Source organism: Saccopteryx leptura, chromosome 7, assembly GCF_036850995.1.
Source record: "Saccopteryx leptura isolate mSacLep1 chromosome 7, mSacLep1_pri_phased_curated, whole genome shotgun sequence".
NCBI classification, from domain to species: domain Eukaryota; kingdom Metazoa; phylum Chordata; class Mammalia; order Chiroptera; family Emballonuridae; genus Saccopteryx; species Saccopteryx leptura.
This window is the reverse complement of record NC_089509.1, coordinates 58,508,861-58,535,608: the sequence shown is the minus strand read 5'-3', so window position 1 is coordinate 58,535,608 and position 26,748 is coordinate 58,508,861. Positions and strand designations below refer to the sequence as shown.

Here is a 26,748-nt window from a genome sequence, read left to right as displayed (position 1 = left end):
AACACCAACATTTATACATTTAAGGAACTTCTTACACTGTATGAATAATACACCTTTAAATACAAGGTATTAAGTAAATATACAGGTGTTTATTGTAAAATCTCAAGTTTGTCATATGGTAGAAAGTTTCATGAGAAGAAATCAGTAACAAAAGTACATATATTATCCATGTTAATTCACTTCTTAAAAAACATGAAATAAAACTTATAATCACAAAAGGCAAATGCCAGCTCTCACTTACCTTCCATAATAAAAGAACTAATAGAGCAAGCATCAAAATCCCAGCAAGAATAGCAACCAGGATGATCCACCAAGGTACTCCTGAATGCTGAGCTACAGTCTTTGAGGGAAACACCGTCACACGAACCTGTGGGCCAGACAGGAGCAACACGATTACAAGATGGGAAGGCAGTCAACACTAGGAATCAATAGTTCTAATTATGCTTCCAGATACATTTTGGACAATGCAGCCTATAGAAGGATGAAATGCCTTTCTGATGCAACATACTTTCCCTTAATACTTGAATATTGTAAGAGGACCTTTTCCCAGAATTCCAAATGCTGGATTATGTTCTGATTAAGTGGTTATTTCTTTACCAACTTACCTCTAAAAAATTTTTGCTATCAACAAAAGTAGGTAAAATTGTATAGTGAATTGTCATTCAACATCAAGTTACAATAGTCATCAACACAGAGCCAAACTTGTTTTCATCTATATAACTTAGTATCTTTTTGAGAATGATCACACTTTTTTAAAATTAGTTTTCAGCAATGAAAATAATTGGGCCAGTTTTTGCATAATTAGCCTATATTCCTCACTCAAGTTTTAAAGACGTTGTGAAATATGAAAACAGGAATGGAGCTATATGACTTAAAACCATTTTAACTTTTCCTTAGGATAACAAACTAATAAGCATCTTCATGAACAATAATATCCCCTGAACTGACTTGGTGCCACCTTCTACAGCAATGTGGATGGACAAGTAGACCCTGGATTCATTCAGAGGCAGTTTAGAGTAGCTGATGAAAAGCTTAATGTCTAAACGTTTGATAGTTGGCAGATACCAACTAAATAGAAATAGTGTTGATTCAGAAATCTAAAAAGTTGCTTATGGAAATTCACAACTTGGTTAATGTGGGCTTAGAATTCAAGTGAATTTCTGTGATGCTGGGTAAAGATTTTCATCACGTGAAAAAGATCTGGTGATTGCTACGAATATGATTTTGTAAACTATACTGGTTAGAGAGCGACTACCTTGTAGTTTCTGCTAGTCCTGATTTAAGAGAATATAAGGAGTAAACACAGTTAGAAGGAGCATTTAACTTCTGAGAAGTATTTTAGTCGAGTACTCTCTAGTAGCATTGAACACTGGATGCTGTCTAAAAATGTTTCTATGTCTCTACGCTGTGCTTCAATACTTCTATAAACTATCATTTCTTTTTTAAATTTGTTTATTGACATACTTTCCTTTCTACTTATACTAGAAAACACCTATCAACCCCATCTGACTCAGAGAATATTTAAAAAGCAAGAGAACTGCTTATTTTAAAAAAAAAATATATATATATATATAATGGGAAAGAATACACATTCAGAGTTTTCAGCCAACTATGCTGACGTAACAGGCAGGCTTGAAGGCTTTGACCAGCTACCAGGTTTCCTGTTTTGCTCTCAGTGAGGTTTCAGCCTAGCTCCCTGCCCCAGAGGGGGCCTCAGAGCTCACTTCCCCTCACCCCTCTTCCTCCCACAGGTGTCCCAGCTGTGAGGAAAAAACAACCCTTTCTTAAGCTTAACTGGTTCTAACACAGGGATATCCACAAAGCAGGGAAGGAAGAATGATGAGACCAGTGAAGAAATATATAATTTAGTTGATGTGACTGGTAAAGATCATTTCAATTAGCCTGTGCTAAACTCCATGAACTCTGCTTCCCCAGTATCTAGCATAGGGGAGGTACACCTTTGAGACAAGGCGACAACTTGGAAGGGCCATCCTCGTTGGTAAGAATAAGTTCTGACAAGGCTGGACAGAGAGAGTAGAGATTGGTCCATGCTATGGGGCATCAACCTTATTATGTATAATCACACTGTGATTATAATACAACTTGGAGCTGCACTGCCCAGAGCTCTGGGCAGCCTTTTTTCATCTTGCCACAGCAACTATCACTGATAGACAGTGACAGGTTAAGGTGAGGAGAACTTATTCCAACTCCAAAAACAATACTTACTTTCCGCTTTCATTTAAACCTAGGCATTTATTTCCATAGGGATGAGCTAGGCATGTGATCCTCGTCCCTCACGTGCATGTAAGGGGAAGAAGGGCTTCAGCTCTGCGGATGCAGTCAATTCCACCACAGTGAGCATGCTCAGACCTCAGCAGCTGGCCCACTGCCAGAATGCTTCCCTAAATCCCTGTCATACCCTCCCCTTCTGCAGAGCATCAGTGTAAGAACACACCTGATGAACGGGGTTTCCTTTCTTTTACCAAACTCTCTGTTAAAGACACATTCCCCCTAGTGAATGTTCCTCATATCAGAAATCCATCTTATAAAAGGATCCATCTTAAGATGTTCTCTGAATTTAGAGCCAAAAAAATAAAATCTCGTTCTTCTGAAAAATGATATGCCTCCTTTTTTACCTATCATCTCTCCTTTTATCTTTGGCAACTTAAGACACTCCCTTCCTACTTGCTCACGGATGAAGTGGGGAATCTAAATCTAATCAATAAACCACCTCCTGCCCTTCCTTGGCTTACTCCCAACAATGCGTGCCTAGACCAGGAAATACTTAGTAGTTGACCCTGTATCTTACTCAGTAATGTTGCTTCTCTAGCAGTTGTGCAGAGAATGCACACAGTCCTTAACAACTGCTTGTTTATTGAGTAATTTAATTTAATTGATACTAAAATATAATCATCTAATCTGGCTCAATTAGGTGACCAGCTATCTCTGACTTTATTATAACAATGTCTTAACAAAGGAACACAAAACTCTTAAAATTGGTTTGGTGATAAGGGGACAAAAAAGGTTTCTCTTTTTCTTTCTTTTTTAAAGCTAGGATATGAGTAAAAACAATGGGAAAAAGTCTCACTATTAAGACTAAAAGACAAGACTGAATAACTCAACCTGCTTTACTTCTATTACCAAAGAAAAATATTCTCCAGACTGGAAAAAATAGATGAACCAAGATAAAGATGAAATTAAAAACCATAATAAGCTAGGGTTATATGTAGAATCTAATAAACAAAATAAACTGAAGAACAAAATGGAAACAGTCATGGATACATGGAATAGACTGACAGCTGTCAGAGGGGAGGGGTTTGGGAGGCTGGGTGAAAGGAGGTGAAGGGATTAAGCAAAAAAAACAACAACCCCAAAACAACAGTAACAACAAAAAACACCCAAAACCACACATGTATATAACACAGACACAGATAACAGTGTGATAACCGGGAACGGTGAGGGGTAGGTGGCCAGTGGGCAAAGGCAGGAAAACAGAGGCACAAAGAGACTTTGTTGCGGCAATGGGCGCATGATGCAACATGCAGATGTTTTTGTTGAGTTGTACATTTGAAACCTGTATGGTTTTGTGAGCCAATGTCACCCCAATAAATTCAGTTAAAGAAAAACCCCACAATAAGTAAGGGAGTAAAAGGGGAAGGCACTCTTATATTTCAATTGAGCTAAAATCTTTAAGGCCCCCAAAAAACTGTTTCTTAAAATACTAAAGAAATGTGTAGATACAATATCTGAGCTACTGAGTCTCAGAAATCAGTTAATAGAAGTATCAGAAGAGTAGAGATAAGACAATGTCTCAGTTTTCAAAAGAAAGGAGTTCTAGATATGAGATCACTAATCCATTTACAAATCTACCAAGTATTAAATAAAGTAGGATCACAGCAAAGACTCCAATTCCCATTAGCAGGCATGAGTTCTCAAAGCCCTAAGATCATAAAGTGCCCCAAAGCAGCTCATTTTCATTTGTGGCCCAGCCATTAGACTGGACACCAGTGACCCTAGTTCCATCAACAGCCTCGATGAGGAGCCATGAGCCCGACCTCTGGTCTCATCTCCCCGAGCTGGTCCTGTGATGCTGACAAAGAAACAACCTCTCTTGGTCTCCGTTTTCCCATGTGAATTTGAGATCTGGGGAGTCAAATAACATGAGCACTGAAGCCAGAGATAGTTATAGGACCCCAAATTACATCCCTTTTCTGTGACTGCCTGTGTGTGTGTGTGCGCGCGCACGCGTGTAACAAGTCCAACGTCTGAATTCTTCTGAAGTGTAAATGATAGAGCACAGGCAAAGCATCTAGGAAATTGCAAACATTTTATTAATACTTTATTGATGTTAGTCCCTCCCCTTAAAGTGTTCTTTCCCTCCCCAGCTCTAAACTCAGAGATTCTCAGGGTTGCTAATTTAAAGTTACAAAAAGCTGTAGCAGCTACCCTCAGTCTGAGAGGCAGAGAAAGGGCTCTCAGGGAAGGTGTGGTTAGTTGACAGTCCCCTATGATGCCTTACTGATACGATACAGAGAGGCTGGCTGGGGTGAGTAGGCAAGGATAACAGGAAGGCCATGGTGACCATATGTCCTAGTGAGGCTGGGGCAGTCCGGGTTTACACCACTTGTCCCAGCATCCTGCCCCAATTCAGCATTTGCTCCAGACTAATGCCAGACATATGCATGCTGGGTTGGATGATAAAGTGTATGTGTGAGAAAGCAGGGGGACTCCCTGGATTTTCAGCTGCTTAAAGGACTAAAGCCAGAACACTGTTGTAAGTAGATCAGTCGGTCAAATTAAGAAGAGTATATTTCACAAGCTTTCCTTCTCCATTTACAGAGGTCCTCGGGTTACAACAGTCTTGACATACAACGTTTCAAGTTTATGACACTCCCATAAAAGCTTAAAAAAATTGAGAAGTGAGTGTTTCGGCATAAGCCGCTAGCATCATACTTACGGACTTTGTGGGAGAACTAGTTTGGCTGTGCGCAGTGGAAGAATAAACAATGTTCTTTTTCTGTGGCTTAGTTGTGTTTTTATGTTCTAGATCAGGGGTCCCCAAACTTTTTACACAGGGGGCCAGTTCACTGTCCCTTAGACCATTGGAGGGCCGGACTATAAAAAAAACTATGAACAAATCCCTATGCACACTGCACATATCTTATTTTAAAGTAAAAAAAACAAAACGGGAACAAATACAATATTTAAAATAAAGAACAAGTAAATTTAAATCAACAAACTGACCAGTATTTAAATGGGAACTATGCTCCTCTCACTGACCACCAATGAAAGAGGTGCCCCTTCCAGAAGTGCGGCAGGGGCCGGATAAATGGCCTCAGGGGGCCGCATGTGGCCCGCGGGGCCGTAGTTTGGGGACCCCTGTTCTAGATTATGACTTTACACCTGTGTTAGGCTAGGTCAAGTGGCTAGAGTGCGTTTCGACCTACACTAAAATTCGGTTGCATCACTATCATTGGAATAGAACTGTGTCGTTACCCGAGGACCCCCTGTAGTCTCTTTTGTAAAACATTCCCATCTGTGAATGCAGTCATTTAACTCAAAAGCCTGACACACTCCCTGTGGGTTCCAGACCCCCACAAGGAACCCCTCACTAGCAGGACACCACAAGACACTGCTCCTAGTTCTGTTCAATATTTTTCTCAATGGCCTGGATGAAGATAGAGAAGGCATCCTTCTCTGTTTTGAAAAAGGTAAAGCTTGCAGGGACAGAAAGTTAAGTGGGAGTAAATGATCAAGACTCAAAACTACTTTGTAAGCTGAAACATGGAAACAAAAAGCCAATCCCAAAAAATGTGAGGATACATTTAAAGGCATGCATTTAGATTAAAAAATTTTTTTAATTTATTCATTTTAAAGAGGGGAGAGAGAGAGAGTGAAGGGGGGGGGAGAGCAGGAAGCATCAATTCCCATATGTGCCTTGTCCAGGCAAGCCCAGGGTTCGAACCTGTGACCTCAGCGTTCCAGGTCAATGCTTTATCCACTGCGCCACCACAGGTCAGGCCAACATGCATTTAGATTTTTAAAAAATGGCCCAAGAACAGGATATGGGAAATATATCTTGACAACAAATTCTGATGAAACCACTTTGAAGTTTCAGAATACAAACACAAAAATAGTAGCTGCTAGAAATGCAAACATAACCCTCAGGAAACATTTAAAAACGAAGTCTTAGGCAAGATATTGAAAGGTAATGGTCCCAGGATAAGCTGAACTAGGCAGACCACACGTCAGCTATCTGCCCACCCTTGACCTTATGGGAGTCACACTGCCTGATGGGGGCAGCAGGCCCAGGAGGGGAGAGACCTGAAACCTTTTCACCTGTGCCAAGCATGATGGACAACTGAGGAGCCGGGTGCTCAGCTCTGGAGAGAGTAAGAGTGACATGTGCAAGGAGTCACAGCAGTTTCTTTCAGTTATTTCAAAGGCTCTCTTGGCTACATGGCTGACAGAGAACTTATTTTGGACTTATTCCAGGGGGCATCACCAGAGGCTGATTTTATAACATTCAATCCAGGATTCATACATATAAAGATCTTTCCGCCGTGGCCGATTGGCTCAGCAAGTAGAGTGCCGGCCCTGCATGGGGAAGTCCCAGGTTCGATTCCCGGTCAGGGCACACAGGAGAAGCACCCATCTGCTTCGCCACCCCTTCCCCTCTCCTTCCTCTCTCTCTTTTCCCCTCCCACAGCCAAGGCTCCATTGGAGCAAAGTTGGCCCGGGCACTAAGGACGGCTCTATGGCCTCCACATCAGGCGCTAGAATGGCTCCAGCCACAATGGAGCAATGCCCCAGATGGGCAGAGCATCGCCCCCTGGTGGGCATGCCAGATGGATCCTGGTCGGGCGCATGCGGGAGTCTATCTGACTGCCTCCCGCTTCTAACTTCGGAAAAATACAAAAAAAAGAAAAAAAAAGAAAAGAAAAAGATATTTCCTAATAACTGCAGCTGGCCACACAAAACACGAGCTATACCATAAAGCAATGAGGTTACTATCATTGGGGTGCCTCCCCAACAGCAATGGCATCAGAGATGGTCTAAGACATGAGTTTCTACAGAGCTGGGAGGTGCACTCATTCTGATTAAGCCAATAGCTCTCAAATCTACCACGTGCACTGCAGAACCAGACAACTCCACGTTCACTTCTTTTTCCAATGATTCCATTAAAATACAGCTTGGGGTGGCAGCCCCTTAAGATGTCTGATTTCTCCTTCATAAGAGTAGCAGTGCTGTGAAACGCATGGGCATGGGGTAGAGGAAAGAGGGACTTGCTCCGAAGGAAGACTGGGGAACGTCTCACCTGAGTGCCTGCGTGTGGCAGCTTGATATTCTCAGTGGCAGCATTCACATCAATGGAAGCCCGCACGAGAATGTCCAAGTAGTTCATTTTAGAATATTCCTGTTTGGAGACAAAGTGAGCGAATGCATTAGGGAAGTGAGGAATGTCGTAGGAGGTGGTACATGACTTCTGGGGGACAGCCCCACAGTGGGCCACACCTCTAGAAATGTGGCGTTCCACAACCTCGAGCGCAGGACCACAGAGGCCTTGCTGTCCAGCCCACGCAGCGGGCACCGGATGTTCACACAGTTCACGTTGACGCTGCAGTTCTGGGAGCAAAGGAAGAAGAACAGCAGTTAAAAGGCAAGGGGCTGGGAAGCCTTTCCTCCCATCCTCTGTCAGAGTCGCAGCTCTTGAGAAACACTCACCAGGGTCTGGTATTTTCTTTCAGCAAATAAAGAAAATTTTCTGCTATCGTCAATCTGTTTTTCAGCAATTTCCCGTTTCCTCCTTGAGTTGTGCGACTCCTGAAAAGATTTATACTCCACGTCATTCCACTTACCGTAACTTTGTCATGACTCTACAAACCTCTCGAGTACACCCCCCCAAAAATAATGCCAAATTCACATAATCCACAATATTTGCCCTTTTGTCACCAAAGGCACAGAAATAATTTAAGTGTAAAATCCACAAGTGTAAGTTATTATTTCACTTCAAGCTTATTAATTAAGGTAATTTATTCCCACTCTGATATTAAAACTCAGGAAAAGAGTCTTTCTTTGTTCTGTCTGCCCACCGTGAGCATCCTAAGATAGGACCAAATCTCATTCCTACATCCCAGCTTGGTACCTAACCATAAGGTAAAAAGTCAGCACAACTTTTCTTATCTTATCTTATCTTATCTTATCTTTCTCTCTCTCTCTCTTTCTCTTTCTTTCTTTTTGAGAGAGAGGTAGGGGAAACAGACAGGAAGGGAGAGAGATGAGAAGCATCAGCTCATAGTTGCGGCACCTTAGTTTGTTCATTGATTGCTTTCTCATATGTGCCGTGACTGGGGGGGGGGGGGGGGGCTCCAGCCTAGCCAGTGACCCCTTGCTCAAGCCAGCAACCTTGGGTTCAAGCCAGTGACTATGGGGTCATGTCTATAATCCCACACTCAAGCCAGCAACCTCAGGGTTTTGAACCTGGGTCCTCCGCATCCCAGGCCTACACTCTATCCACTGTGCCACTGCCTGGTCAGGCAAAAGCCAGCACATCTTAAATGACTAAGTGATCCTGAAGACAAGGGAAAGAAGAAATAGCATATGACTTACTCAAAATAGTGTATTGGTAACTAAGACTTGCAAGAAGTTTTAAAATGGCATTTTCCTTAAAATGAGGATTAGGAACAATGGACAATCTTGTTTTTCAAAGGTGATCAATAGTGGATCATTCTATAAGACACCAACTATGAACACCAATCATACCTAGTCACTGTAGATTTAAGGCAGAAAAAACACATTCAATAGCAACGCAAGTCTTAATTGAACTGGAGTGTACATGATAAACCAGTTAGGTAAGCGTACAGCATAGAGAGAGGGGCATGTAAGCGTGGAGCGGTGGAGGGAGGGGTTACGAGAGAAGGCTTTGAAAGCAAGCAGAGCCGAGCAAGAATGTGGAATGTGCCTCTTAACTGCTGAGTGACTATGAAAGTTCATCTCTCTGAATTTCAATTTCTTCATCTATGAAATGGCGAGGAAAATACCTCATAGGACTATCAAGAGAATGAAATGAATAAATGCAAATAAAATGCTTAGCACAATGCCAAAGACACAGTAAGTACTCAAAAATTCTTACTGTTTTAAAATACAAGAACAAAAGGCTTTTGAGGTCACTGGCTAAGGTGCCAATATCTTTTGGAGTGAGTCTGGTTCTACTGGGAGTTAACAATGGCTGGCCCCACCCCCTAGGAGCCTGTCCCAGTCCTTCTTACATGTCATACTGGGTCATAAAACTTCAGGAAATGTCATTTACTTCAACAGCAGTGAATGACCCTGACTTAGGAGCCATAATGTTCTTGAGTCAACAGAAATCCTCGGCTTGGGTTGGTGACACAACTACAGAAGAGAAATTGTGACACCGAAGAACCAGCCGATATGCCAACATATCAGTTTTCTAAGGAAAGTAATGAGTTTCCCCTCAAAAGTCAGCTTCTCCCATTTACATCTACGGAGACATAGGATAAATCCACCAACATACCATTAGATTTAGAAAGTTTATTTCATTTCGTGGCTCACAAGCTATCTTTTCCAATCCTTTGGATTCTACTTTCATCAAATAAAGCAACCATTTGCCATTGCGGATTTCTCTTGGCCACTGGATATTCAAGGTTGCTGTGCCCAGGTTTTTAAGAGGCTTGCCCAAGTTAATAACCTGTTAGAAAATAATATGTGTTATTTCAGTGTAACCGTTATGACGTAGAATTAAGTGGCAGCTCCTATGATTGCCAAGAGAAAAAAAGCCAAAATACCTAGCATAATCCTACAATAAAAGCAAAGGCTCCCAACTGGACTACAGATAGGGTATTCAAAACAGAGATTTGTGCTTAGATTCTTGTCAATAAAAAATAACCAGGTAAAAAGGTCAAAGAAGAATGATGGCTCATTCAATCCAGGAATAACTGCCACGCGCCACAGACTGTGTAGTCAGATTCTCCAGACGCGCCCGGGGAGAGCCGCACGTCTGTGAACAGCTCTGTAACCGCCTGCTTGGAGATGACAAAGCCCATGCTGTGGCAGCGCACCCACACCTGCTTCCGGGAACCCCATCTGCTGCCAATATAAAGCCGCCTCTGTCCTCCACAACCCTCGGGCGGCGTGGGACGACGACTGAGAGACTGAGTAAAACCACGATGGCAGCCAGGAGTGTCTAAGGTCAGGCTGGGGGCAGAGCACCTTCCTGCAGCAGAAGCCAGAAGAGGTAGAGGCCCCCGTCTGTGTGGAGGACTGCTCCAAGCCCAGGCATCTCTCTCAGCCACACCTGCAGAGGCGTCGTGGCCACCACCACTACCTGTCAGGGCAGTGCTTGTCAGGCTACGAGACACACGGAGGAGAACTCAGCCTCTCTGTCCTGCTGGAGTCAGGGGTGGGCTCCTTCTCGCCATTTTGGACGTTCACCTCAGCAATGGTCACTATGTTTTTAAGAACATGATTTCAGCCACAAAGACCTGAACCCATGAGTTATGAGCCATCTCTGTGCCATGCGTTTATGTCTATTCAGCTAGCCTTAAAATACTAGTGTTTGCCTACCTGACATGGTTCAAGCAATCACTAGTCCTCCTTACTCATATATGCCAAATCCACATTCACCAGCACAAAAGTGAGTCTGGGAAAGGTGAGTGGACACTAACCACAAGCAGTAAGAGATGGCCTTAAAATGGAGGAAGAAATAAATCCAACACATTCTAAAGCCAAATATAACTTACTTTGAGATTTTCCTGTGTTTTATAGACAGACTCTGGGAAGAAATAAATCAAGTGTCCCTTTGTCTCTACACCACATATACATTAAAACTCTCTCATAAGGCCAAATGGAGCTGGAGTCTGAACAAAATGCTATGCTGAATGATAGCTGTTGTTCTCTATTCTGGAGGACAAAACTTTACCGTAAGCCAGTTTGTTGATTAAAAACTGGCAAACTCACTTTTTTTTTGACAGAGACAGGGACATATAGGGACAGACAGGAAGGGAGAGAGATGGAGAAGCATCAATTCCTCATTGCGGCTCCTTAATTCTTCACAGATTGCCTTCTCATATGTGCCTCAACTGGGGGGCTACAGCAGAGAGTGACCCCTTGCTCAAGCTAGTGACCTTGAGCTCAAGCCAGAGACCTTGGGCTTCAAGTCAGTGACCTTTGGGTTCAAGCCAGTGGCCATGGGGTCATGTCTATGATCCCACGCTCAAGCCAGCGACCCGCAGCTCAAGCTGGTGAGCCCACGCTCAAGCCAGTGACCTCGGGGTTTCAAACCTAGGTCCTCTGTGTCCCAGTCCGATGCTCTATCCACTGCGCCACTGCCTGGTCAGGTGGCAAATTCACTTTTAACTAAGCATTTATCAGGCTTATTTATTAAAATTATATATTCAAGACCATATCTAGTATGTGTTAGCTTCCAGTACCTATAATAAAAGAACCGACTGCTACAACTTACCCTGAACTCGTACTCTATTAAACTTCCCACTTCATCTTCAGACTTCATAGCTTGCTCACCCACAACTGTACCTCCAAAATACACCTGGGAAGGTTTAGCAACTCTGTTAAATTAAAAAATACCAGTTTAGTGAGGATTATAAATGGTTCTTTCAAACACTGATTTGTTATGCTAAACACAAACACTTACCCAGAGACCGATAAAAGCAGTTCAATAACCACTTTTGCTGAAGCAGTAATTGAAGCCAAATTATCCTGATTGCTTGTTCTGAAAATAAAAAGGAAACAAAACAGAGTTTTATTTTAACGGTCAGTTTTCTCTTTACAATTACACTTCTTTTATGAGTTAGATCAGGGCCAATTCATTGACTGGCTGTGTTTTCATGAAATAATTCTGAATGGAGAGGGTGAAGTAACTCTTACGTTTCCAACTTCAGATTAATATCCAGATCTGTGGTGTCAAAGGTGACCTCAGTTGTACTTAAAATCAAATAAAAAGTAACCTAAAAGATAAAAACAGCCATTAACACAAGCCAAGCACATCAACATTATAATGGCATTTAAAACAGTTAAAATTCAATATGTGAAGGCATCACCTACACTGGAATTTCTCTTAAAAGGGTTTCCGAGTTCACAGTCCGCTTGTGAGCCATTTTGGTTCGCAACACAACTCAGCTGCTTCTCCTACAACAGAAGAACACACTGATGGCAATATGCTCTGCAGTGTGGGCTTTTTCCTCTCGGCTGGTCTCTAACTATACTCACAGGGAAAGCCTTCAGCTCTCTATATGCAGAGTAAGTCAAAGTATCGGGAAACGTTGCAATGAGCTTCGCTTCATGAGCATCGTCGCCATCTTTCGTGGGATTCCTTGGGTCCGAAGGGCTGTTTGTCACTGTTATTTCTAAAGCAATGTCCTTCTGATCTTTCAGAACTAGTTCTGGAACACCTTTTTGACTATTAAAAAAAAGAAAAGGAAAATGACAAAGCCCTCAATATGTTTTCGGTAAACCCCTTTTCAACAAAAGCAGCTGCAAAGCCAGAGTCACATTTGCTAGTGCTACAGAGCATTTCTTACATTGGTAAATAAGAAAATTTGTCTTGATTTCCTTCTCGGGTACAAAACTTATAGTCTAGTTTAAGGTTGCTGTTGCATACGTTGTCATCTCCACATCCCTCTTTTAAGAAGTGCACCTGTCGGAAAACAAAACCATGGTCATTTTTTGCTATTTAGGACTCCCAATGGCATCTAGTTAGACGTCTTGCTGTCTCCACACAGTTCATTTCCCCATGTGGGAAACTCCACACAGTTCATTTCCAGACATGCCTGTGCAGTAAAGGGAGTGAGTCCCACAGTCACAGGGGTCCATGTTTCAGACCTGGTCCTGCCTCTCCCTTTGCTGTGTGACTTTGGGAGAGTTGTCACAGGTGATATGGGGAGACTACCACCCTACTTTATAGGGCCGCTGTAATAGTGATCACAAAGCTACCTAACATGGTTATGTATAACTCATTGAATCTCACAACAGACCTATGAGGAAGATACTACTATGAGCTCCCCTGTACAGATGAGAAAACAGTTTAAGATCAGGAAAGCAAATGACACAGAGGATCTAACACAGTGCTAATCACAAGATAAACGATTAGGAAAACTATCTCCTTGCCTGTTAATGTTTAACATGACTATGGAGCTGGGAATATACACAAGAAATATGAATGCAATAACACCACAAATAGTATATAAAAAAATATACAAAAAAAGAAGTATAAGGAACTATATACTTGGTGACAATAAAGATTGACAATGTGTGGATTTAGGCATCGGCTCTTAAGCCTGACATAGCAAATACTCACTTCTGAAAAGCTCTGTCAGCGGATCACCAGAACCAGGAGCCCCCGAGTGGACACTGTAGCACCAACTAGATTTTGACAGCAAGGGCATAATGCCAAGTGGAGATGTCACAGCTCCCCCGCCTAATCTAGCATCTCAACCAGCTTAAACCCTAGCAAACAGACTGGAGGCTCCACCTCATCAGGATAAAGCAAGTCATATAATATAAATTTTTTTCCTAACATTATAGGCTACACTTAGCACTAAATGACTATTTCATTGCTACATTTTGTCTTGCCAAATTGTGCTATTCCTTAGTTTTAATGTTCAGACTAACAACAGTTTGTTTCCTACATCTTCCTGTTCTCAATGGTAAAATACAATGTATTTTCTCTCTATAGCTGTAGAAGAAACCTGATGTGAGAATCAGTTCTGCCGATACAGTCTCAATAAGTTGTGGCCAAACAAAATTAAGAAAAATACTTTCTGACACTAAATTATGTTCTGTATGCGTCTATCTGTATTCATTGCTAACTGGAGAACTAAATCTTCAAACCTTGCATATATATATGCAGAGAGAGAGACAGAGAGAGGGACTGATGGTGACAGACAGACAGACAAAAGTCAGAGAGACTTACATCTATATGAGCTGTCTTGGGTTCATTTGAATTCAGAATTGGAAGAACTTCTGGAAGTGAATTCACTCGCCTCCGAGTATTTGGCTCTTGGATCTCTACTGAAGCAGTTATGGGGATGGGACGCAGTTTATCTCTGATGTTTTCCTGAAAAGTATGCCGAGATAGAGGTAGGCATGGATTAAATGCTATTGGGGAATTCCTCAAACAACGCTTTATCTCGTACGAGTATACATTTCAAAGGTCTATGTATGCCACCCTAAAGCCCCACCACCGCCGCCCCTCTAGAACCTGTTTGCCCGCAGGCCTCACCTGTAGCCAGAGCGTTTCCTCCATGCACATCTTCTGCTTCTGTCTGTTCAGAGTTAGCTCTTTAGTAAACTTGGGCTCAGAACCTTGGTTTCGAAACTGAACTCTGGATGACAGCCCAGATTTTCTTCTTTCCTTTTCAGCCTCCAGTGTGCCCAAAATGGCTACATAAAATGGACAGAAATCACACGACCTTCAAGTGCATTCATGCACATTCAGCTAAAATATGCTGAGCTACATTAAAAAATATTTTAATTCCATTTAGAAGATCATTTCTTCCCACTGCCACAGTTTCTCTTCATATTTTGCAGTAAAGGTACATTTTGATTGACTTATAGGACAAACTCAAGCTGTCCCTTCCTACCCATTGCTGTCAACGTTTTCAAGTTAAATTTTCATCGGGCCACTAGGGGGAGCTCAAGAATAAGTCAAAACCTCTGAGCAGTGTCTAAGAATCAGTTTCTGGCTGAATCTCAGCAACTCAGAGTACTCAAGATAACAGGAGAGGGCTCAACACTTCCTGAGGGCCTCAGCTGACCCTCCCTTCAACAGGCCCGTGCTGAAATAACCTAGCAGTTTGATATTCAAAAAGGGATTCAGAAGTACAGACTGCCAGTTATATAAACAGTCATTGCACTCTGCCTTTTTTGGCTGCTCTCCTGTAGATAGATAGATAGATGATAGATTTTTTTTTTTTTTTGAGACAGAGAGAGACTCAGAGAGAGGGATAGATAGGGACAGATAGACAGGAACAGAGACAGATGAGAAGCATCAATCATCAGTTTTTCGTTGCGAGACCTTAGTTGTTCATTGATTGCTTTCTCATATGTGCCTTGACCGCAGGCCTTCAGCAGACTGAGTAACCCCTTGCTTGAGCCAGCGACCTTGGGTCCAAGCTGGTGAGCCTTGCTCAAACCAGAGGAGCCCGTGCTCAAGCTGGCGACCTTGGGGTCTCGAACCTGGGTCTTCCACATCCCAGTCTGACGTTCTATCCACTGTGCCACTGCCTGGTCAGGCAGATGTTATTTTTTAACATAAAATTTCCCTCCTGTTCAAACTGACAGCTTTCTTAATAACTTCTAAAAAAAAAAAAGATAAAAAAGTCATGGGGATGGGGATGTGAAGTAGTACCACATAGTAAAAAAATAGTAAATAATACTGTAATAGTTATGTATGGTATCAGATGGGTACTTGACCCATTGGAGTGATCAGTGCATAAGATACATAAATGTCTAATTACTATGTTGTACAGCTGAAAATAATATGTCAACTGTGATTGGAAAATAAATTAATTTTTAAAATTATTTTTATTTATTCATTATAGAGGAGACAGAGAGAGAGAGAGAGAGAAGTGGGGGAGGAGCAGAAAGTATCAACTCCCATATGTGCCTGATCAGGCAAGCCCAGGGTTTTGAATCCGTGACCTCAGCATCCTAGGTCGAGGCTTTATCCACTGTGCCACCACAGGTCAGGCCAAAACAATAAATTAATTTTAAAAGAGAAAAAATTTACCCCCACAAAAGGGTCTGCAGACAGCAGCAGCATCTCCTGAGGCCTGCTGGGAGTGCAGAACCTGGGCCCAGCCACACCTGCTGAGTCAGAATCTGCATTTTAACAGGACCCCAGGCGGCTCCTACACACGCTACCGTTTAATAAGCACTGATAAAGGACAGTTGTCTCAGAGAAGAATAATAGATACTAGAAATGAAAGTATTTTGATGATACAATGAAGCTTTTCACGTTAAAAAATAAATGATAAGACATATTACTTTTAGTGGTTAAAGGGCCCATTTGTCAGCTAGTATAGCTTCCATCAGCAAAGTTGCCAACCTCCAAAGTTCTAGAAGGCACCTAACAGAGCTTAGAGGCAAGCCAGGATCTGGATGATCAAAATCTCATCCCTTGCCCTGGCCGGTTGGCTCAGCGGTAGAGCATCGGCCTAGCGTGTGGAGGACCCGGGTTCGATTCCCGGCCAGGGCACACAGGAGAAGCGCCCATTTGCTTCTCCACCCCTCCGCCGTGCCTTCCTCTCTGTCTCTCTCTTCCCCTCCCGCAGCCAAGGCTCCATTGGAGCAAAGATGGCCCTGGCGCTGGGGATGGCTCTGTGACCTCTGCCTCAGGCGCTAGCGTGGCTCTGGTCGCAACATGGCGACCCCCAGGATGGGCAGAGCATCGCCCCTGGTGGGCGTGCTGGGTGGATCCCGGTCGGGCGCATGCGGGAGTCTGTCTGACTGTCTCTTCCTGTTTCCAGCTTCAGAAAAATACAAAAAAAAAAAAAAAAATCTCATCCCTTGACTTCAAATACAGTCTTTACCAGTTCTCTGAATTTGGCTGCTGTTTCTTTTTCTTCTTCTTCCTTTTTTTTTTTAAGTGAGAGGAGGGGAGATAGACAAGACTCCCACCCCCCACCCCCCACTGGGGGACCACCCGGCAACCCTTCCTAGGGCCAATGCTCAAGTATTTTTAGCACCCAAGGTTGACACACTTGGATCAGCCACGCTATCCTCAGCAGCCAGGGCCATGCTTGAACCATTCAGGCCACTGGAGGGGACAAAGGAGAGAAGGGGGAATGAGAGGGAAAGAGAAGCAGATGGTTGCTTCACCTATGTGCCCTGACTGGGGATTGATACCAGAATGTCCATACACCCAGCCGACACTCTATCCACTGAGCCACTGGCCAGGGCCTAGCTGCTGTTTCTTTATGAGAGAACACTTAAATTACTTATTCATTAATCAATCACTAGCCATCAGAAGGGGAAGAAACCAAAGGGTGTACAGTGACAGAAAAGGCAGCCTCAAGGGAAAATAAATCTTCTCCAGAAAATGCAGAAAATTGAATCAACAATCCATGTTCTGTTATTCACAGTAGAGTTTGGCAGAGGCCTTTTGAGAGCATCTACACTGCTCACAAAAATTAGGGGATCGGGGACCGTGCAGGCACTCCAACACTTTCAGCCTTTTGTACAGTGCATTTTCACCAATGAAATAAAAGTTAGTTTTTCATCTCATTTGCATAACTGAACAACTTTCTTTGTCATTTGCTTTTTTGATGTTCTTGTTTAATAAAAAAAAAAATCAAATGCTTTTTTTTTATTGCTTCATATTCATTTTGAAATATCCCCTAATTTTTGTGAGCAGTGTATTTTAATACTCTCATCCTGCAGCTGAAGAAATGGAGGCCCATAGAAACAGGTGACTGGCCCAAAGCCATACAGTGAGGGACAGAGACAGCACCAGCTTCTCAGTCTCTGTCACAAACACAAAAAACTGCTTTATTTTAAAGCTTCTTAGATGTCCAGGCTCCCACTTGTCTTTCGACTTCTGTATGAATCACCCTCTCCCTCTGCCAGCCATACACTCCCCTTTTCTACACCCCCCCCCCCCCACTGCCTGGCTAACCCTACTCCTTCAGATTTCTTTCCTGGCCCCTCCTGGGGGATGTGACAGTATCTCACACTTAGCCCACAGCGCTGTAACTGCCTGACCATCTTCCCTGGGCAAAGCTGCAGACAGGGACCACATGGGTCTGCTCACCACGGTACTGCCCAGCAACAGCACAGCGCCTGAAACAAACGCTGTCTGTAGACTAGATGAGCAGAAGTGGGAGTAACTGGCCCCACATCAACATGCACACCAATGTATGTTCGCACACAAACACACAACGTGATGTTATTCTTATGCTGAAACGATAGCACTTCAGATGCGGTAGGACCAAAGTTTAGAAACACTGACAGTTTCAACAGTCATTTTTGCGTCCCTCTAAAGAATTTTTAAATGTCATGGCTGCCAAATGGAATGCGCCTCCATTTTAGGCCCTCTGTAGCCTTGACACCGTCCATTTATCAGTGCCCTCTGCTAACTTCACAGTGAACCAGACGAGGGCTCACATGCTGAGTGCCCCTCACAGCAAAAGTAGGGGAGGATGTGGGTGCATTAAAACCGTTTATCCACCAAAACCACTCTAACCTTCCCTAACCCTCCAGACAATTCACGTCATCTTAAAATCCTTGCAGGCCACCTTTGCTGACCTTTTGAGGGGCAAGCCAAGTCAAATCCTCATTAAGGCTCAATTATAAATATTGGTCCGTACAGAACACTGACTACATCTGAGTACTGCTGAGTTGCACCAGCCTGGTCACACAATGAGCTCACATTCTCAGACACTGGAAACATACTGCAATGGATCACCTTGCGCAGTGTTGTAGAAGTCCTGTTTTATTTGATTTAGAATTTCCCAAGACTGTGGAAATACAGGCAATAAAAATAGGTTTACTCTGTCTTCAGAGAAAAAAGTTCTATTCACACTAAACACTTGGTTAGTGGAGTAGTTCTATAAAATACTGATTGGGGGCAGAGACAAGGAATGCTCTGAGAAGATTTCACATCTGTCATCAAACTGAGAAAATGACAGACTAATAGAATAAAGTGTTTCCCTGTTTCTTCTCCACGCCTACTCAAAAAATCACCATTTCTCTTTGTCTCTCTTGTCCACTTCCAACACAACGGTCAAGGGCCCGTGAGCTGAGCAGGCCAGTGTAAGGCTCTGCGTCTGGGTCAAGCTAACACAAATGATCCTAAAAGGATGGCAGATAGTGAGAGGTCATTAGAAGCCATACAGAGAATTGTTTTCTCTGCTCAGTAGGATGCCAGTGGCATCAAAAAGCACAGTGAAAGGCCAGGTCCCACATGTGCACAAAGTCGTAGCCCACGGACCCCAAGCACGCTTCAGCTGCAGGAGGCAGATGCCGCGCGATGGCACAACAGGGCACCGCCCAGCTGATCAGGGAGCTGAGGAAGCCACCTGTCAGCTTCACATCTACAAAGAAGGCTAAGTGGGCCTCCAATAGTGTGGACTGGGTAAATGCTGACTTCTTTGCCAAATACTGGGATAGTAAAAGAGATGTCTTTTTAATGAAGAACACAGAATAATACTTTAGCTCAGTGGATCTCAGCCTTTTTACACTTGGGGACCAGTGAAAACGGAAGAATTATTTCGGGGACCACTAAGGCAGAAATCACCCTGAGCATAAGTGAGTTCAACTAAGATCATTGGGTCTGTAATCTTCAGGCAACGTCAGCGTGGTTAACTCTTTCATGGACCAACACGAAATTTCGGTGGACTGGTCCATGGACCAGTGGTTGTAAAACACTGCTGGATAACAAGAAATCTGAAGAGAACTCATTATCTCAAACTGGAGTACATATAGAAAAAAAATGAAAAGAACAGAACTACCTGTTTTCCCTGGGTGGCATGCGACACAACACAGCAGCCGAGACCTGGGCCGGTCTCAGGATGGAAATTACCCTCCCTCTTGGTACTTTCTTTTTGGGGAAAAACTTTCCTTTATTTATTTATTTTTTCTGAAGTTGGAAACGGGGAGGCAGTCAGACAGACTCCCACATGTGCCCGACTGGGATCCACCCGGCATGTCCACCAGGGGGCGATGCTCTGCCCATCTGGGGCGCTGCTCTGTTGCGACCAGAGCCATTCTAGCGCCTGAGGCGAGGCCATGGAACCATCCTCAGCACCTGGGCCAACTTTTGCTCCAATGGAGCCTTGGCTGCGGGAGGGGAAGAGAGAGACAGAGAGGAAGGAGAGGGGGAGGGTGGAGAAGCAGATGGGCGCTTCTCCTGTGTGCCCTGGCCGGGAATCAAACCCGGGACTCCTGCACGCCAGGCCGACACTCTACCACTGAGCCAACCGGCCAGGGCCACTTTCCTTTAAATTTCAATACTTCCTTCTTCACTCTGGGCTAGAGCAGGTGGCTTACACCTGAAAAGGTACGGCTGCTACTAAAACATACCAGAGAAGGCTCGGTGATTAATAATCACTTTTGCTGGAGTATGGTTAGCCCTGTCAAAATCTGGTCAAAAAAAAAAATCCCATTTAGATGATTGAGAAAGGAGAAAAATGAGACCTTATAAATGACCAACTCTTTTCACCACATTATCTCATCTGATTTCCACATGATGTTACATAGCACTTCCTATTTCAGACATTTTTTTTTCACTAATGGGAAGATAAAAACTCAAATGTTAAGGGACTTACTCTGTGACGCAGGGTCTGACAGCATCGGAGCGAGTACGAGGGGAGAGCCAAGGCTCTGAGCTGTCGGGGCCAGCCTTGGGGACACAGCTTGGGTGTTCTGGGCCACAGAGGCCCCTTTGGGAGGGGCCAGGAGCAAAACTGGCAACTGCTCCACAGTATTCGGCTCCTGCAGTTACTTTTCCACCTCTGCCACCCACCACCTCACAACCGCAACACCGATTTTCCACACTGCTGTTCAAAGACAGAAGTGGAGGAAACAGTTGTGGTAGCAAATGAGTACTTTTCCGAGACACTCTGTCCTAAACCATCTGCTCTGGAAAATTCAAATGGGGACCAAATGGAGAGTTTTTCCCTCGTGTGCTTCACCCTCCTGATTAAAGGAAAGAAAACGGACACACTTGATTCCTGAAACAAGGATTTATGAACCCATTTTGGCCATTGCCATTTTATGTTCCTGTTATTTATGCAGAACTTTCAGCCTGGCAGACAGAAAACGTATAATTTTTAAATGATACTTACATATTGAAGGATTGTAACTGGTGGGTTTGGCAGTATATTCAAAGCAGGCCTTAACCTTGAGGCTATATAAAATTAAACACATATTTCTTAAAAGATGCATTATTGCAGAGGACAAAACCCCAACACGTCCCCCAGCTCTCAAATCCCCCCAGCTGCTCAGTGATGAGTAAACTGTTATCGGATTGCTGGACAGGTTCCTCTTCCCTCTGCCCATGTCCCAATCCTCCCCGTGGCTCCACAGGGCAATAGGGTCATCACAAGGCAGACATGCGAAACTGGGGGGGGGGGGGGGGCGGGACGGACAGACCCCGTGGACCCTGTGGGCGGGGGTGGGGGCGGGGTGGGGGGGGTGGGGGAGACGGACAGACCCCCGTGGACCCTGTGGGCGGGGCGGACAGACCCCGTGGACCCTGTGGGCGGGGGTGGGGGCGGGGTGGGGGCGGGGCGGACAGACCCCGTGGACCCTGTGGCGGGGGGGGGGGGGGGGGGGGGGGGGGGCGGGGCGGACAGACCCCGTGGACCCTGTGGCGGGGGGGGGGGGGGGGGGGGGGGAGACGGACAGACCCCGTGGACCCTGTGGCGGGGGGGGGGGGTGGGCGGGACGGACAGACCCCGTGGACCCTGTGGCTGGGGGGGGGGGGGACGGACAGACCCCGTGGACCCTGTGGCTGGGGGGGGGGGGGGCGGGACGGACAGACCCCGTGGACCCTGTGGCCACCATGCAGAAACTCTCACCATATCCCGCTGGGCGCCCCGCAGGCCGTTTTCTGGTGGAGATCAATTCTGTTAGGCGTTACCGTGATGGTTTTCTGAATATTAACTACGGGCCGGGATCTGAAGACAAAGGAATAAGAAGCAGGCTCAGCCTTTTCCTACCTTGAACGTATTATGAAGTCGTAACACAAAGGGCACCCTAAGCTGCCAGACGCATCTTAGAAACCACAGGAGTCTATGGCCATACCACCCTGAACGCGCCCGATCTCGTCTGATCTCGGAAGCTAAGCAGGGTCGGGCCTGGTTAGTACTTGGATGGGAGAAACCACAGGAAAAAAGTGTTTCCATGTGTAATTTGTTCCCCTGTTACTGGAGAAAGTAACTGTTAAGTATACTTTAAAGCCTGGTTATACAGTATTTATTAAAATTTTTTTAATAATATTTAAAATTGGCCCTGGACAGTTGGCTGGCTAAGTGGTAGAGCATCAACCCACTGTGTGGAATTCTGGGGTTGAATTCCACAGGAAAGGCGACCATCTGCTTCCCCACTCCCCTCCTCCTCCCCTTTCCCTCCCTCCCTCCCTCCCCCCCCCCCCTCTTCCTCCCATAGCCATGGCTTGATTGATTTGAGCACATTGGCCCTGGGACCTGAGGATGGCTCCATGGAGCCTCTGCCTGAGGGCTAAAGATAGCTCGGTTGCGAGGACAGCCCCAGATGGGCAGAGCATTGACCCCATATGGGGGTCATCAGGTGGATCCTGGTCTATCTCCCCTACTCTCACTAAAAAATAAATATATATAAAAAAATATTTAAAATTATAAAATGTTCTAGTTTTAGTAACAGAATTTTTTTAATTTTTATTTTTTTAAGCAAGACAGGGACAGAGAGAGAGACAGAGAGAGGAACAGACAGACAGGAAGGGAGAGAGATGAGAAACATCAATTCTTTGTTGTGGCACTTTGGTTGTTCACTGATGCCCTCCGGGGCATCGCTCCCTCGCGACCAGAGCCACTCTAGGGCCCGGGGCAGAGGCCAAGGAGCCATCCCCAGCGCCCGGGCCATCCTTGCTCCAATGGAGCCTCGCTGCGGGAGGGGAAGAGAGAGACAGAGAGGAAGGAGAAGGGGAGGGGTGGAGAAGCAGATGGGCGCTTCTCCTGTGTGCCCTGGCCGGGAATCGAACACGGGACTTCTGCACGCCAGGCCGACGCTCTACCACTGAGCCAACCAGCCAGGGCCTCCTAGGAGAATTTGAATCAAAGAATATGTACATTTTAATTATGAGTAATCTTGCCAAAATATCCTTCAAAAAGGTTACACCAGCACATACCTAACACCTGGGATGTTCACTATCTGGGTTTCTATGTGCACCTGAATTTCAGTAACACAGTAACACAGGCGACCCTGAACTCATTGGTCTCCACCTTACAAACATCTGGCCTCTCTCATCCTCCCAGAATCACTCATCCCCAGCTGAGTCTCTGGCCCACTGCTGCCAGAACTAGACTTTTCTACCCCACGATATCACTAAGCAAGAACTGGAGTCCCTCAGCCTTTCCCATCTCTGCTCTACCTAACCCCAACCTCACAAACACTCAAGAAGCTGGAATCCCACACTTTTAGCTCTTCTCTCCATATAAAAACATCTTTTCTCTCACTTACATGTTCTTCTCTACTTTCCACAGCCAAACAGGTCACACTGACCAGTGAATGACCTGACCTGTGCCACAGGCACAGAACATGCGAGTGTATGGTGGCTGGGATGGCGACTGGGGTGGGGAGAGACCTCTCCCCTCCACCACTCTCCAGCCAGAACTCAGAACAGGAGCACGGTTTCATTACCACTCAGACTCCGTTAGACTGACTTGAGCGGGCTTGCGTTAAACCCAGCCATCCCAGAGAAGTGCTTTGATAGGAAAATGCATTCCAATTCCAAATAAATAAGTTGAATTCTGGAATCAATTGATTAATAGGCTAGAGAGGGCACGAGCACCCTCATGGGGAGGGTGGGAGCAATAAAAGAGCAAATGCTGCCCACAGTCTGTGTCTTCATATCCCCTTATTTTACATATTTACCTTTCCATTGTTATTTTACATTTAGGCAGCTGCTAGTTTCTAAGATACTAAGTAGATACAACCAAAGTTTTGAAAGCATTATTTAAAAGGCAAAAATTCACAGATCTTTAAAAACCAGTTGCTACAGATGCTAAAGTGTTTTAAATAAACATCATAGTGTTAAGGCTTTCATGGGGCATAAATTTCAAAAGGAAATATTTTAACACGTTTTGGCCTAAACCCTATTTTTATTTGTTTTTTCTAAACACACAACAACCACATACAATTCCGAGTGCACATTATACATATTCGTGAAAATTTTGTCTTCTAACACATAAGGCAAATCTTACTGGCTCAGCTGTCTCGTGTGTAACTGGCATTGATTAATAACCACCCTGAGGTTCTGGCATGATTTAGTGGAAAAAATGCCCAGGGGCTGGGTTGGGAAGATTTAGGTGCTATGCCCTGTTCTTGCAGGATCTAGCCTTAAAATCTCAAGCAAGCCCTGGGCTTCTACTGCCTTGTTTATAAAATTAGGGAGCTGGTTTTCCTTTCAGTATCAAAGGATTTTGAAATATACTTTCATACTATCTATGAGGAAAAAATGGAACATTACAAGGTTCACAGTCAACCAATTAATGAGGCCAGGAAAGTAAGAATGGTAATATATCAGTTGCATGCAGAAGCAAATATCTACCTAACTAAAGATAGTTTATCTGCTGGGAAGGACTTGATGACCATATTATGGGACAAGAAGTCAAGTCTTCTTGTTACCTGAGGGCTAATACCTCAAACTAGAAGTTCAAATTGCTTTCTGATAGAAACTGCTGAAGTAGCTGAATGTTACATATTCTTCTACCATTTTTAAAAATGCTGAATACTAGCCCTGACCGGTGGCTCAGTAGATAAGAGCGTCAGCCCACTGTATGAATGTCCCGGGTTTGATCCCTGATCAGGACACACAATAGAAGCGACCATCCGTGTGTCTCCCTTACCCTCTCCCCCTTCTCTCTCTCTTTCCCTCCTGCAGCAAAGGCTTGGCTGGTGTGAGCATCAGCCCTGGGTGCTGAGGATAGCTTGACTGATTCGAGCATCAGCCCCATACGGGGGTTGCAGGGAAGATACCAGTCAGGGCGCATGTGGGAGTCTGTCTCACTATTTCCCCTCCTCTCGCTTAAAAAAAAAAATTAATACCTATATGAAGAGAGACACAGGTAAGGTAGTTTTAGAGACCACCAGGTTAAACACGGGGTAACTGCATTAACCTAAGAGGACAGCAGTGCTGCACCACTGTGACAGCTCAGAAGGCCAAGGAGTCCAAGACTGATATGTATTACCATGAATACAAACCACTGCTGACAGAACTCTTTTTTCCTCCAAATTCTTTCTTTTCCCAATCACATACAAACTTTCATTTAATCACCAATTCTGATCTATTTTTATCTGTTAGTTCAAAGTTAGCAAGCTTTGCCTGGCCTGTGGTGGCGCAGTGGATAGAGCAAAGACCTGGAATATTGAGGTCGCCAGTTTGAAGCCCTTTGCTTGCCCGGTCAAGGCACATCCAAGAAGCAACCAATGAACACCTAAAGTGAAGCAACTATGAGTTGATAATTTTCGTTCCATCCCACCCACCCTCCATAAAATCAATAAATAAAATCTAAAAGAACTGGCAAGCTTTTTAAAAAACATGACATTTTTAAATGATTCACAAAAGAAAAATCTTCAAAATTCATACAAGCTTTTTGTCTTTCAAAGTACAGGCATTACAGATTTTAATACCAAAGGTCAAAATTTTAGTGTAACCCAATTATTATTCAACACACCTGAAAATAGTTACTGAATCTGAGAGGGAACCAACAGCAACATCAGGGTAGGAATTTCTATCAAGGTCCATATTTCCAGCAATTGAATATCCAAAAAACCGCGAATTACCGTCAAGAACCTGAAAAGAACAGGTCATCAGAACGGACACTGGGCCACCACATGAGTGAGCCTCTTGCCCATGTTTTGAAAAAGACACATAAGTTTCTTTTGAACTGAAGTTTAAAAATTCACTTATAAATTATATCCAATTATAAATAAATAAGTTATACATCTAATGAAATACTTCATACATTTCATAAAAGGCGCCTGATTTATATTGTAGCTCAAAGAATAAAAGAGCCAAGACAGTTTTTTTAAAAAAAGTTAATTTTTGATGAACTTATTTACAATGAAGTCAGTCAGGGTAGTTCAAACCAAACCTCTCTAATTGCCCTCCAAATGTCTTATTTTTCTCAAAAGCAAGTTTTCGCTTTTGGTGTCTGAATCCTCCACGCAATCAGTCCCTGTCTCACTCGCCTCGCCTCGTCTCTGGTCAGTGCGCTCGCTGACGGAAGCACCTCACATCCCGTCTCCGTACGCTGTCAGTGCGGAATGGTCTTCCTTTGGATTATTTTGATTTCCAACTTATCAAAGATATTCATAATTAAAACAAGCAAGTCATTTAATTTATATCTATCTCCAAGCTATCTTCAAGTAACGCATTTTATAAAATATAAAATTCATACTATTGTAGATTTGTAAAATAAAACATAATTAGTGAAAAACATAATTCACTTAAACCTAAGTATTCTATTACAAGGCAAAAAGCTGAGATCCCCCACCTACAGAAATCCAGGTTGTTTGGTTACCTGTGTTGGTTTAGTATTTATTCCATTCGCAGATCCATGATAGATAAAAACCTTTCCATTATCATCATAGGGAGCTCCAACTGCAATATCTGTTGATAACATCACATTTTAATGAACATTATATTTTTAAAACATTTAAATACTATGTTTTAAAGTAAGATACCATTAGCTCTCATCAATCAAATAATCTATTGATATCTATAAATCATAATCATTTCACAATCTATTATTCTACCTGGGTAGCCATCTTGATTAATATCGCCAATATTTTTGACAGCAATGCCAAACATAGAATCTTTGGTTCCATTAAGACGGATTGGCTTGACATTCTTCCATCTGCCTTGCTGGTTCATGTAGACATACACTGCACCTCCAACTTCTCCATCTCTGTCAAAGTACTGAGGGGCTCCAATAACTATATCTTGCCACCTAGAAACACAAGGAGGGCATGAACTGTGCACCGTCAGCTAAGACAGTGCGCCTGGGG

The 26,748-nt window shown here is 43.9% G+C and overlaps 1 protein-coding gene across 2 annotated transcripts in view; it reads right to left on the bottom strand.

Moving 5' to 3' along the window:
* ITGA6 (integrin subunit alpha 6) overlaps positions 1–26,748 on the bottom strand; it is an 86,155-nt gene that overhangs the window by 9,342 nt on the left and 50,065 nt on the right. For both annotated transcript variants that reach the window (XM_066344828.1, XM_066344829.1), the window contains exons 7-24: positions 26,497–26,690; positions 26,262–26,350; positions 25,413–25,531; positions 21,558–21,656; positions 20,823–20,884; positions 14,258–14,418; positions 13,949–14,092; positions 12,558–12,673; positions 12,247–12,436; positions 12,082–12,165; positions 11,905–11,984; positions 11,672–11,749; positions 11,483–11,585; positions 9,536–9,709; positions 7,726–7,824; positions 7,516–7,626; positions 7,319–7,417; positions 242–367 (exon numbers count right to left, since the gene is read on the bottom strand). In XM_066344828.1, the coding sequence (XP_066200925.1) occupies positions 242–367; positions 7,319–7,417; positions 7,516–7,626; positions 7,726–7,824; positions 9,536–9,709; positions 11,483–11,585; positions 11,672–11,749; positions 11,905–11,984; positions 12,082–12,165; positions 12,247–12,436; positions 12,558–12,673; positions 13,949–14,092; positions 14,258–14,418; positions 20,823–20,884; positions 21,558–21,656; positions 25,413–25,531; positions 26,262–26,350; positions 26,497–26,690 (2,128 nt within the window). The remainder of the gene's footprint in view (positions 1–241; positions 368–7,318; positions 7,418–7,515; positions 7,627–7,725; positions 7,825–9,535; positions 9,710–11,482; positions 11,586–11,671; positions 11,750–11,904; positions 11,985–12,081; positions 12,166–12,246; positions 12,437–12,557; positions 12,674–13,948; positions 14,093–14,257; positions 14,419–20,822; positions 20,885–21,557; positions 21,657–25,412; positions 25,532–26,261; positions 26,351–26,496; positions 26,691–26,748) is intronic.